Genomic DNA, 11,601 nt, shown 5'->3' with positions numbered 1-11,601 from the left:
AAGCCCCGGAGCATTATAAGTCTCCTAATTTATAAAAGCAATTCTTTCTATATATGAGTTATATATTGTTGCATTAAGTTGTAGGAGTTGATTGAAACCGTTGATGCATTTATTACTATCCTTGCCTACCTTATTACATTTTTACCCTGTTAGGTCAGGATCGAATAACTGCTTAGCCTTGCTTAGACTGGTAGTGATCGGTGATATCCGGTCACCTACATTGGTAGGTGGTTACTGGAGGAATTTAGCTATGGAAAGAATGATATCCTAGAATTAACCATGTGTGATGGAGAATTGGAGACCGGACGGAAAAAGTTGGAGGCAACCAGACAGGGTTCTGGGGTGCTGTTAGTTTCCGTCTGTGTCGATTAAGGACCGATCGTTGTTGGGCCTCGAGTCATGTTGAACGCATGCCTTACATTTAGCTGGCCGGATAAAGTACCTTCCGACCGCGAAGCTGGGAGATTTTTCGGGCCGAGTAGATTGCCCGCAACGCACTGTGCCGGAGTAGGTGTGGTAGGACACGGGGGCAAGATGATAAGACCAAAGTGCAGTCGGTCGGCCCCCGGGTACATGTGGTTCCTGGCAAACTCGAGATTCCTGGAAAGTTGACTCGGTGATCAATATCTCACTTTAGCGGGTGAGTGAGGTTTGTGTAAGGAATAAATCACCAGCTGGTTAGGAATCGATTCAAATCGCCATCGCTCCTGGATAGTGAGCACTTGACTCGAGTTACTTCATCATAGTAATTATTATCGAACAATGATGGTTATCTGGATGGTATGGGATATGCTAAATCTAAATTGGTAACTGGATGTTATTGGTTAATCAAGTGATTGCTATAGTACAGGTGCTTACCTAGATGGATAGGTCATAATAAAGATGATGCAAAGTACTTAAAATGGTTTCTTCATGATAGCTTATGCTTTTCGCAAATAAGTCAGCTAGCCCACTAAAGAAAGCCTTGCATAATCCTTGGTGTCGCTTTATTTTGGTTTAAGACGGATAAGTCTGGCTGAGTATATTCGAGTACTCAGGGTTTATCCCACCTTGTTGCAGGTGATGTTCTTGACCTGTTGATGATGGTGGCTAACCACCGGTGGGCTCGGTGATTCTATACTTACTTCTCATCTATATGCTTTTGTCGGATAATGTCACTATGCTAGCAATATATTTGGAACTTATATTAATGTAATCATTTGAAAGCTATGTTGTTTTCACTAAGCGGTTTTGAAACCCAAACTTGTACTATTATTTGTTAACCCCTTTGTAATATTATTTCCGCTGCAACCCGATGTATGTGATGTGTATTTGCTTAATCACGCGATCTTGGTTGTGATGTTGATTTACCGAGGTCTTTCGGGACACTCGGCGGACTACCGGGTTTATATGAGTGAAAGTATGGGTGTGTCAACGTGTTAGCGGGGACAACCATACTTGATCTTGTATAAATTGGGCGGTTTTGTCATAGGGGTGTTAAAGGCCTAGTCAGACTCTGAACCGAAGGGCCAAGAGTGATGAGAGCTCTAACGTATGCTGAGTATTGGAGCATATGCTCTATGTAGCTGCTGAGTTCTAGAGCTGTGAAGCTGTTTGAATGCTTAGATTGCCTAGGACCATCCAGAGAGAGTCTGAACCACCGTCCTTTTTTAGGAGAGATCTTATTCCCTTTTATAGTCGAAGGGGGTGGGCTCTTACAAGTTTAGAGAGAAAGAGAGAGAGTGTGTATGTGTCCTACATAGTCTTGTTGCTCATGCCATCAGGTATGAGACGATTATCGGCACCCACAATACTGTTCATGCCCAGATGCGTCTGGCAGATTTTACCGTGTTCGCCTGGTATGGTAAATGTCGGCGCCTACAATACTGTAAGACAAATATCGGCGCCCACAACACTGTTTGGGCTCTGACACGTCTGGAAGGTTGCATAGTACCCATCTGGCATGGCCCGTTGGTACTGCCCTACAGGTGTGCAGCGTACGGTCCTTGGTATTGAGGTTGATTTGAGCGCCTTACCTTATCTGCTCTGCCTGATCCTCGGGCCTTTACCGAGTGGGCGTCCTCGGCCGGCTCCAATCGTGTCGGTCGGAGAGGAGCTGCAAGCAAAGCTTCGACGTATTACTGGTCGAAAAAGGAGGTCGGAGTCGGATCATGACCCCTCCTTGGCCAGGCATTCTGGTCAGAGACTGGATCGTTCTCCGGGTCGATCGTTAGGTAACCGGGCTGGCCTAGGAGGCGCCCGTTGTTGCTACACCGTCTACTGGGTCGAGTTTTGCTAGGAAGCGGGCCCATTGGGGACCCTGGATTTATGAACCCGACAATATTTACATGGAAAATAATGTAATTAAAATTCTAAAATCTGATTTAACCTTAGAAAATTTGTTTTACCTTAAAAATTATGAAACTAGTTTCAGATTTTTCTAAAATCATGATCTATCTTATAATACATAGCTTGAATTTGTCCGAATCTTTATAAACTCATTGTTGTGCTTATTTGCTAGTAGACTCTCACGTTATCTATTAAAATTAGTCAATATTGATCATCCAGACTACATAGAAACATCGGTGGAGCGTCACCAGAACCATTTGTGCGGAAGGGTGCATGCTGCCATGCAGACTAACGTAGCTACTTTGAAAATTTATCCAGGATAGGGACCGGTGCCCACCCTACCAGACATACATAGTTCCAGCAACACTTCACAGGCACTTCTATGTAGTCGAACGATCAACATCGACTAATTATAATAGATAACGAGGGTTTTTACTAGCAAATAAACAGCAAAATGAGGGTATAAAGGTTCAAACAATTTCAAGCTAGGTACCATAAGACAGATCGAGCATGATTTTAGAAAAAAAAATCTAAAACTAGTTTCATAATTTTTTTGATGTAAAAACAAATTTTCTATGAATTTTATAAAATTAAACTAGATTTAAGGATTCTTTTCCAGGTAAAAATATTTGGATAGATTTTTTGAAACTTTGTTTTTATGATTTTGGATATCTTTTAAAAATATTTCAAGTCTAATTTACCTCCCTAGACTTTTAACCTAGTCTGATTTACCCACCTCCCCCACTCCACCATCAAAACTACTGAAGGTGCAAAAACAAATGGTTTCAAAAGTTGAAGGAGGACAAAAAAAAGTTGTATAGTTCAGGGAGGGAAATCGTACAATCACAATAGTTGAGGGAAGTAAATTAGACTTTTTCCTTATGAGTTTGTGTTGCAGCCCGAAATAGACGGCAATGTTTCCAACTTGTCCCGAAAAAAATGTCTGCATTTTATTATGAAGCGAAGGCACGTGATAAAGTACAGTGAATTAGACGATACACAATTCACAAACAACTCTATTAACAAGTTTATGATGTGATTATCGAGGAATTCATTGTGGTAAAATCATACTTAGGATATTGTGCCTCGTTCTCAGCTCGGTAGTGGGTGAAGTTTTAGCAAGTCCAATAATAGAGCCAAGTGTTCGATTATGAGTCAAATTGTAAGAGCCAAGCTATACAATAGTTGTCTTTTATTTATCTAACAAAAGCCTTATTATTAATATTTTTACAAATGTCCCACCTCCTCTTTCCTAATAATTCTCCTCAATTTTATTTGATATTTTAGCCTATCTAATAGTTAGATAGTTGTCGGTGTTTCGAGTTGCCACCGACTAGTAAATTTTTAATATTGCGCGTCTGGCTCGGATGGTGTGCTAAGAGGACACGAGGTTTATACTGGTTCGGGCAGAATGTCCCTATGTCCAGTTTATTACTGCCGCTCATGTTACTAGCACTGAAAGTTCATAGTAGGGGTTACAAATCGGCGAGAGAGGGACAAGTCCCAAGTCTCTAATGAAAAAGGGTAAACGGGTGACAAGAGCTCGGTCGCTGCTCGGTTGTATGTTCGGGGTTCGATGAGTTGATCGGATTTGAGTCTTCTATGGTGTGTTGCGATGAGTTCCGATGCCCCTAATGGGACGTCCTACTTTCCCTTTTATAGGCCAAGAAAAAAGCAGGGGTTATAGTTGAGGGAAAAGAGGAGAATCAGAAGAAGAAGTCCTCGAGGATTGCCGGGTCCTTCTTTTCTTCTATGCGGGTCCCACCGACCCTGTAGACGTCAACAGAGATAGCTTCATGTCGTGGCCCTGTCTGTCACTAGCGCCATACATCGGCGTCGTCCACCGATCATGGTGCTCCATCCCGTCCTGGCAGACGTCGTGGTGAACTGACGCGCCCGTTAGGGTTCATTTGAGGGTTAGGTAGAACAACACCGGTACGCCCAACATTGTTCCTGATGTGAACCCTCATGTATAGCCCATCGTGGTCGCAGGTTACATCGAGGCATGCAAGTCTCTTCCCTAGTGTCAAAGCTTTGACCCGAGCCCATATGCTTGGACCTGGAGTGGTTGGCGGTGGTATGGGTCTCTGTTGGGCGAGACGGAGCCCCGGCCTTAGGGTCGGGCAAGGCAGAGTTCCTCCCTAGAGACCGGGCGAGGCAAAGCCCAAACCCAAGGGTCGAGCAAGGCGGAGCCAGCCCTTAGAGGTTGGGCGAGGTGGAGCCCGCGGCCTTGGTATCAGGCGAGACGGAGGTCGCCCCTAGAGATCGGGTGAGGCAGAGTCCACCCTCAAGGGTCGGGCGAGGCGGAGCCACCCTTAGAGGTCAGGTGAGGTGGAGCCCACGACCTCGATGTCGGGCGAGGTGGAGCCACCCTCAGGGGTCAGGCGAGGCGGAGCTCGTGGCCTCGGAGTTGGGCGAGGTGGAGCCACCCTTGGGGGTCGGGCGAGGCGGAGCCCATAGTCTCGGTCTCGGGCGAGGCAGAGCCACCCTCTGAGGGTTGGGTGAGGCGGAGCCAACCCTCAGGGGTCGGGTGAGGCAGAGCCAACCCTCAGAGGCTGGGAGAGGCAGAGCTTACATACCTGGGGGTCGACAAGAGTTGTAGTCATGCTCTTGACCGCTCGGATGAATCAACGTTGATGGTTATTAGCTCCTCCCCTTCGGGTACCCTAGTATTGGTCCCAGACAGTAGCCACAAGCCTGCGGAGGAGTAGAATACAACTTCAGAGGTTTTTCCAAATGGGAGGACTCTAAGGCCCTAGCCTTCTTTTGTTGCCCGTGGCGTGTCCTGGGGACAGTGATTCCCTCTTGTCGAGGTTGGACCCTTCGCGGGTATGGCTGTGAGATTTGGTGGGTTGAAAAAGGTTTTTCCTGATTTTTGACCCCCGTGGAGGTCCGTTGTTCTATGACCGTGCGTCTAGTCTCCCTACGAGTCTAATATTTCATCGAGCCCCCACGCGTAGCGAGGGTCTGGTCAAAGGTCGGCTCGCCTTTGTGATTGTCACACGTCCATGGTTTCCACAACCAAAGGGGTGAGCCGTGCCATGATTTTCATCTATGGACAAGCCTTGGTGCTCGGTGAGTTGTTAGCTAGCTAGTTCGAGTGGGGTCCCGGCATCTCGTTCATGGGGATCTAGCTAGGTCAGCTTGGTGACTAACTTTAGATGCCCAGTGGTCAATCCATATAGTTCTGAGGTCTGTTCGACCAGTCCCGAGGGCTCTCTGCCTTTCTTCAGGGAAAAAACATGGATCGTACCCCACCGAGACTCGATCATGGGCCAGGATACCCATGGTGCTCATGCGCCTAGGTAATGTCCGCTTGCAGGCCCATCCCTTTCCATCCCTTACTCTAAGGGTGCCTAGAACGATTATTGAAACCGTCGATGGGCCAACCTTCGAACTCCTGGCCCCATGCGGGGCATAGAGGTGTTTTTTATCCATATTCCTCTTACTTGTGAAGAGTCGAGGCCCGTCCAGAGAGGCGAAACATCCGGCAATGTTTCTGAGGGAACAGGCAGAGATTGCGTGCGCACTTCCCACAACGAAACGTTGTGGTAGATCATGGCAGGCGCGGAGATCTAGGCGGACGGTTGGTTTCCTTGCACCCGTCGCCCGCATAAAACCAAAGGGTTCGCCCCCCAAGTTCCATACCTTACATCTTTGCCTCCACAGCCATGACCGCCGTCACCAATCACCTAGGGTTCCCTATCTCCACATCCCCTCCACCGTTGAGCCCACGTCCAACCGTCCCCAGCTCCAATGGATCCGTGGTACCGTTCTAACATCACCTTCCAGCGCATGGAGGGCCTCATCTGTTGCGGTCTTCTTCGCGTGCGGACCTCGGCCGAGGAGTGGCTACTGCCCGATGAGGAGGATCTACCGCACCGCCTGATGGCTACATAGTGTTGTTTGCCACTTCCATGAGCGTGGGTTCACGACCCCTGCCCACAGATTTCTCTAGGGGCTGTTGCACTACTACAAGATCGAGCTACAGCATCTCAACCCCAACGGGATCCAGCACATGGTGGCATTCGTCGTCCTGTGCGAGGGATTCCTAGGCATCAGCCCCCACTTCGATCTGTGGTGGTACTTCTTCGCCATCACCCTCTAGAAGAAGAGGGAGAAGAGCGGTAGGCAGGAACTGCACATGTCAATGGGGTGCGCCGGCATCCAACTTCGGAACAACCAGGTCGACGAGTACCCACCGATGCGGCTATCAATGTCCAATAAGGGGTGGCATTCGTTGTGGTTCTACCTCAAGAACAATGACGCCGCCCCTCTACCGGAGTTCACCGGACACCTGATCGAAGAGGCCCCGGAATCGTGGAGGAAGTGGGGCATTGCGGAGAAGGACAAGAGAAAGATCCAAGACCACATCGCCACCATCCACATCCTAAAGGAGAGCAGCCTGAAGGGGTCAGGCATCATCAGGGCCTACCACGCAAGGAGGGTGGCGCCGTTGATGATGCGCGCGCTCCCGCTGTATGCGATGGCACCCGAGGCGTTATTCGATGGAACGATGCTTGCCGAGGGAGCGCTCTCCCACTCCGAGGTCAAGCAACGCATTAAGGAGGCGATGGAGCCTTCGTGGGACGACACGAACGCCCCCCTCAATTTCATTTACCCGGTGCCGGGGCATCGTCTGATGCATCTGAAACCAGGCCATGTTGTCTTCATAAGTTTCCCCTCCTCATACCTCCTCTTCAATTGATTTCCCGACCTCTTGATACTAACTTTGAGAGGGACAGGACCAGCCAAGGGACCTCATCTTCAAGGATCACCCAGCACCGTTGCCAAGGGATTCATCCGTAAGGTTGGCAAATCACATCGAGGGCGAGTGACTGAGGAAGGTGAAGGAGCACACGAGGAAGAAGAAGCAACAGAAGCTATAGGCCCTGGAGCGACGGGAGGACACCGATAGCAGTGATGATGATGATGATGATGATGATGATGGAGACGATGATGAGGTAGTCGATGACATCGAGTAGGACGACCTAGAGAACGAGGATGTGCTGATAGGTATCGGTTCGTCCTTGCAGGAGTCAGGACCCTTCCCATTCCATGAAGGGGAGGGCATGTCCGAGGATCTAGAGGAGATGAGTCGTTCCGTCAACTAGCCTAGGAGCCAATAGGGGCGGGCGGCTCTGCTGCCGCGCCTGAGGTACCAGCGGAGGCAGGTGGCTCCACCGTCGCACCCCAAGATCTAAGGGAAGCAAGCCCCTCTGCCCAGGAGCAGGGGGCGGGCTTGAAATGGCCTTGCCCCAATGAGGCGGACCAGAGGTCGGGGGGTTCACCCCCCAAACATATCTACCACCCGACGACGCCGAGGCGAGTTATCAGCTTCCCTATTTTTCCCTGTTTTGGTCGAAATTCATCGTGACTTATGTATTTTGTTCCTTGCAGCGTCGGTAGGAAGTGGAATCCTTTGGCGCTGGTGCCAAAGAAAAACATCGCCCTTCAAGTGAGGCAGGAGCCATCGGCTAGCGCCACGCCCGTTTCAGGCGAGGGCGGCCCCTGTGCGACTGCATCTCTGGCCGGATAGGCGTTGCCCACGGTGGCGCCCGTGCCCTCTGCGGGACGGGCGGACATGGGGGCTCGAGCTGCTAGGTCCCTACTTAGGAACCCGACCGATCGCACAGGCTGCGGTCGGAACAAATACGGGCGAACACCCCGACCAGAAGGAACACAAGAGTCTGCAGACCTAGAAAAGAGTACCAAGGTGCTCAGCCTCCTACCGACTCTCCAGCCGGCTGTAGGCTCGGGGGCTATGCCCATCTCTGTCTCGCCCGACCCTTGGCCGTGGGCTCCGTCTCGTCCGACCCCTCGGGATCGAGCTCCGTGTGTGAACAGCCCCTTCACGGCTTCACAAAAGCCCCAAAGGGGCTCGGGGGCTCATGTCGGGTTTATAAACACGGGCCCCCAATGGACCGGCTTCCCTGCAAAACCCGGCCCAACAGACGACACAACGATAACTCGCGCATGGGCCAGCCCAGATACATAATGACAGGCCGAGACCACGATCCGGTCCACGACCGGAAGGCCTGGCCAAGGTAGGACCACGGTCCAACTCCGACCGAGGATACGCCAGACCTCTGCTCGTTGTTCTTTCCCGACCGACACGGTCGGGACTGACTGGGAACGACTGACCGGGGACGCCCGTTCGGTGAGGGCCTAGGGATTAGACGAAGCAGATAAGGTAAGGCGCTGAAGTCAACCGCAATACCGAAGACCGTACCCTATCATGCCCTGCGCACCTGCAGGATGGCTCCACTAGGCCATGCCAGACGGGCGCTATACAACCTTCCAGACGCGTCAGAGCGCGGACAGTATTCTAGGCGTCGACGACCGTCTCGTACCCAACAGCGTGGGCAATAAGACTAGAAAGGACACGTATACACTCTCTTTCTTTCTCTCTTACTTGTAAGGCCATCTCTTTCAACTATAAAAGGGGATGCACTCTCTCTCAACGGGAGAATGCTAGACGACTCGATGACCTGAGGACTCGAACAGCTCAACTCTAGAACTCGACAGCTACACAGAGCATACGCTCCAATACTTAGCGCACGTTAGAGCACCCATCACACTCTTCCATTCGGTTCAGAGTCTGACCAGGCCTCTAACACCCCCCTTCTCATTCCTTACTCGTTTGTAACCCCACAGCAAACTTCGAGCACCTGGGCTCAGGAATAAAGTCACCGACCGACTGAAACTGGACGTAGGGCACGTTGCTTGAACCAGTATAAATCCTGTGTCATCGCGTGCTAGGCCACATCCGATCACAACGTACGGCAAGACTACAAATATTTACTTGTCGGCCACATTTCGCACCGACAGTTTCAAAGTTTGATATATCAGAACCTGAGAGCCTTTTTCGACTGCTGTTCCAAAGACGACAGCTCAAAATCCGAATGTAGAAAATCGCTTGGATGAAAACCAGAAAAGTGCACCTAGTAAGTATTGTTAATAGGCCACTCTTTTGAAGTATGATTATGTCAAATGCAAACCTATTATTTCCTGAGCCAACATTTTTTCCTGTTTTGGTCCTAAATATTGTGTTATGACGAGCCGCCAGAACTTCCTTTGCCACTCGCAGCATGGTGTCGACGCCTTCGATGAGAGCTTCACGATCCATCTCCTTACATAAATTTGTCCAATACCGCATCAAGGCACAAGCATGACAAAGAATCTCAATTGGATTATGCACCTTTTTCATCTCAAAAAAGATTTTATTTCTAGCCTTCCAAGTGGCCCATCTGATTGCTGCCACTCCCCAACAACGAAAGTTTCTCCCATCAGGCAACCACAGTTCACACCATTTCCAACATTGTGGGAAGTCCTTTGGGATGTTATTAGCTCCAAAACATGTAGCTACACTCTAGCATTTGAAGAAGAGAAGAAAAGATAAGTTATGGTCTCATTTTCCTCACAGAAATAACATTCTGGATCTCCTTTCCACTTCCTTTTAAGCAAATTATCATTAGTTAAGACCACCCCATTAGCCAAAAGCCACATAAAGATTTTCACTTTATGTGGAATTTTTGCTTTCCAAATGATTTTGAAACATTGGCCATTGTCATTGCTAGTTAAGGCATTGTATAGAGATTTAACTGAAAAAAAAAGATGATTTCTTTCTAATTTCCAGATGATCACATCTTTTTCTTCAGAAAGCTGCAGATTTATAGTATCAGACCAGATGTGATCCCAGCACACCTGTAGCTCATCAGGCAGCCATCTCCTAAATGAGATTGTGTCACCAACCTACTAGTTCGATCCAACAAATTGAGGCCCAACCTGTAATATCTCCCGTTGGCTCATGACAGATTGTTACTGCACCTGAAACAACTTGCGCAACAGAGATAGATTTCTGTTCACACAGCTCATATAAAACAGGATTTGTTGTTCCTAAAGGTTTATCAGAGCCAGCGGTCTTCCCAGTATCTGGTTTTTTTTTCCCACTCCTCAACAGGATGCTTCTTCCTTGTAAGTGAAGATCTTTAACCTTAAGCAAATCACACCACAGAGGTGAGTATACGAGTCACTTTTTTTTGACAAAAATTGAACTCAAGAAATGCAATTAACCTGGGACGGAGGGAGTACAACTGATTCACGCGGTCCGTAGCCCCGGCAATCTGGTTGTGGCTAGCCTTCCCATTTGTTCGGCTATCCTGCAATTCGAGGGAACTAGAGGACCGAAGGGGGTTTTGAATCGTGGCGGATTCAATCCCCTCAGATTAGGGATTCAAGATGAACAGCAAGCGTTAACTGACGCACTGGGCAGGCAGCTCGGTTCCTGAACGAGTCACTGTTACTACCATTTCTCAGGAAAACAATCAACGAGACACAACATACGTAGCATGATTACTAGCATTTCTTCATGGCAGAGCATCATTACTTCATGGCAGAGCATCATTACTCGCATTTCTTCATTGCAGAAACATAGGATTACATCCAGGAACGCAGCAACACTACGACCCAAAGCGACACAGAAGCATATCCTCCAACCATTCCCCAACTACGAAGAGGCGCCTAGCCTCCAAAACCGTAGAGGGTACGGCCCTGGCGCTTGAGCGCGTAGACGACGTCCATGGCGGTGACGGTCTTGCGGCGCGCGTGCTCCGTGTAGGTGACGGCGTCGCGGATGACGTTCTCGAGGAAGATCTTGAGCACGCCGCGGGTCTCCTCGTAGATGAGCCCCGAGATACGCTTCACGCCGCCCCTCCGGGCCAGCCTCCGGATCGCCGGCTTGGTGATGCCCTGGATGTTGTCGCGGAGCACCTTCCGGTGGCGCTTCGCGCCGCCCTTGCCCAGACCCTTGCCTCCCTTGCCGCGCCCCGACATCGCCGCCGCCTCCGCCTCGAACGGTCCCTCTTCTCTGACGGAGACGAAGAATTGGGGATTTTTCTGGTGTGGGGAGGAGCTCGGGAACGATGGATTAGATGAGGACGGGTGGCGAGTAATATAGAGATGCGAGGCGAACTGGGAGGCGTTGGATGGGGAGCGATCCGCGTGAGGGGCGCGAGGTGTGGCGTGGACCGTTAGATGCGAAGGGCTCGACTCCTATTGGTGGAGGAGCGGGAGGGCGGATCGAGGAGCGCGTGGGGTTTCACGGTTTTTGGCGGTGGTGCGCCGTGCGCGCGGAGGGATCGGAATCATATCGAAACTTTGGGATTTCTGGTGGGAAACAGCAAATTTTGGGTTTGGACGTTTGGTGCGTGGTCTCTTATAGTACATAGCTTCGGCCCAAATTTTAAAAAAAAATTAGTTGGACCCCAAATT

The 11,601-nt window shown here is 49.8% G+C and overlaps 1 protein-coding gene across 1 annotated transcript; it reads right to left on the bottom strand.

Annotated features, from left to right (window-relative positions):
* Positions 1-10,717: 10,717 nt before the first annotated feature.
* LOC136546282 (histone H4) lies at positions 10,718-11,248 on the bottom strand. The gene has a single exon (XM_066538253.1). The coding sequence runs from the start codon at positions 11,161-11,163 to the stop codon at positions 10,852-10,854; it is 312 nt and encodes a 103-aa protein (XP_066394350.1). The 5' UTR covers positions 11,164-11,248; the 3' UTR covers positions 10,718-10,851.
* Positions 11,249-11,601: the final 353 nt, after the last annotated feature.

The sequence above is a fragment of the Miscanthus floridulus genome, chromosome 3 (assembly GCF_019320115.1).
Source record: "Miscanthus floridulus cultivar M001 chromosome 3, ASM1932011v1, whole genome shotgun sequence".
NCBI classification, from domain to species: Eukaryota; Viridiplantae; Streptophyta; class Magnoliopsida; order Poales; family Poaceae; genus Miscanthus; species Miscanthus floridulus.
Note: the sequence above shows the minus strand (reverse complement) of the source record. Positions and strands in the feature narration are given on the sequence as shown.

Bases quoted from the DNA above. Each gene is read 5' to 3' on its own strand.
- LOC136546282 (XM_066538253.1), bottom strand. From the start codon at position 11,163: ATGTCGGGGCGCGGCAAGGGAGGCAAGGGTCTGGGCAAGGGCGGCGCG.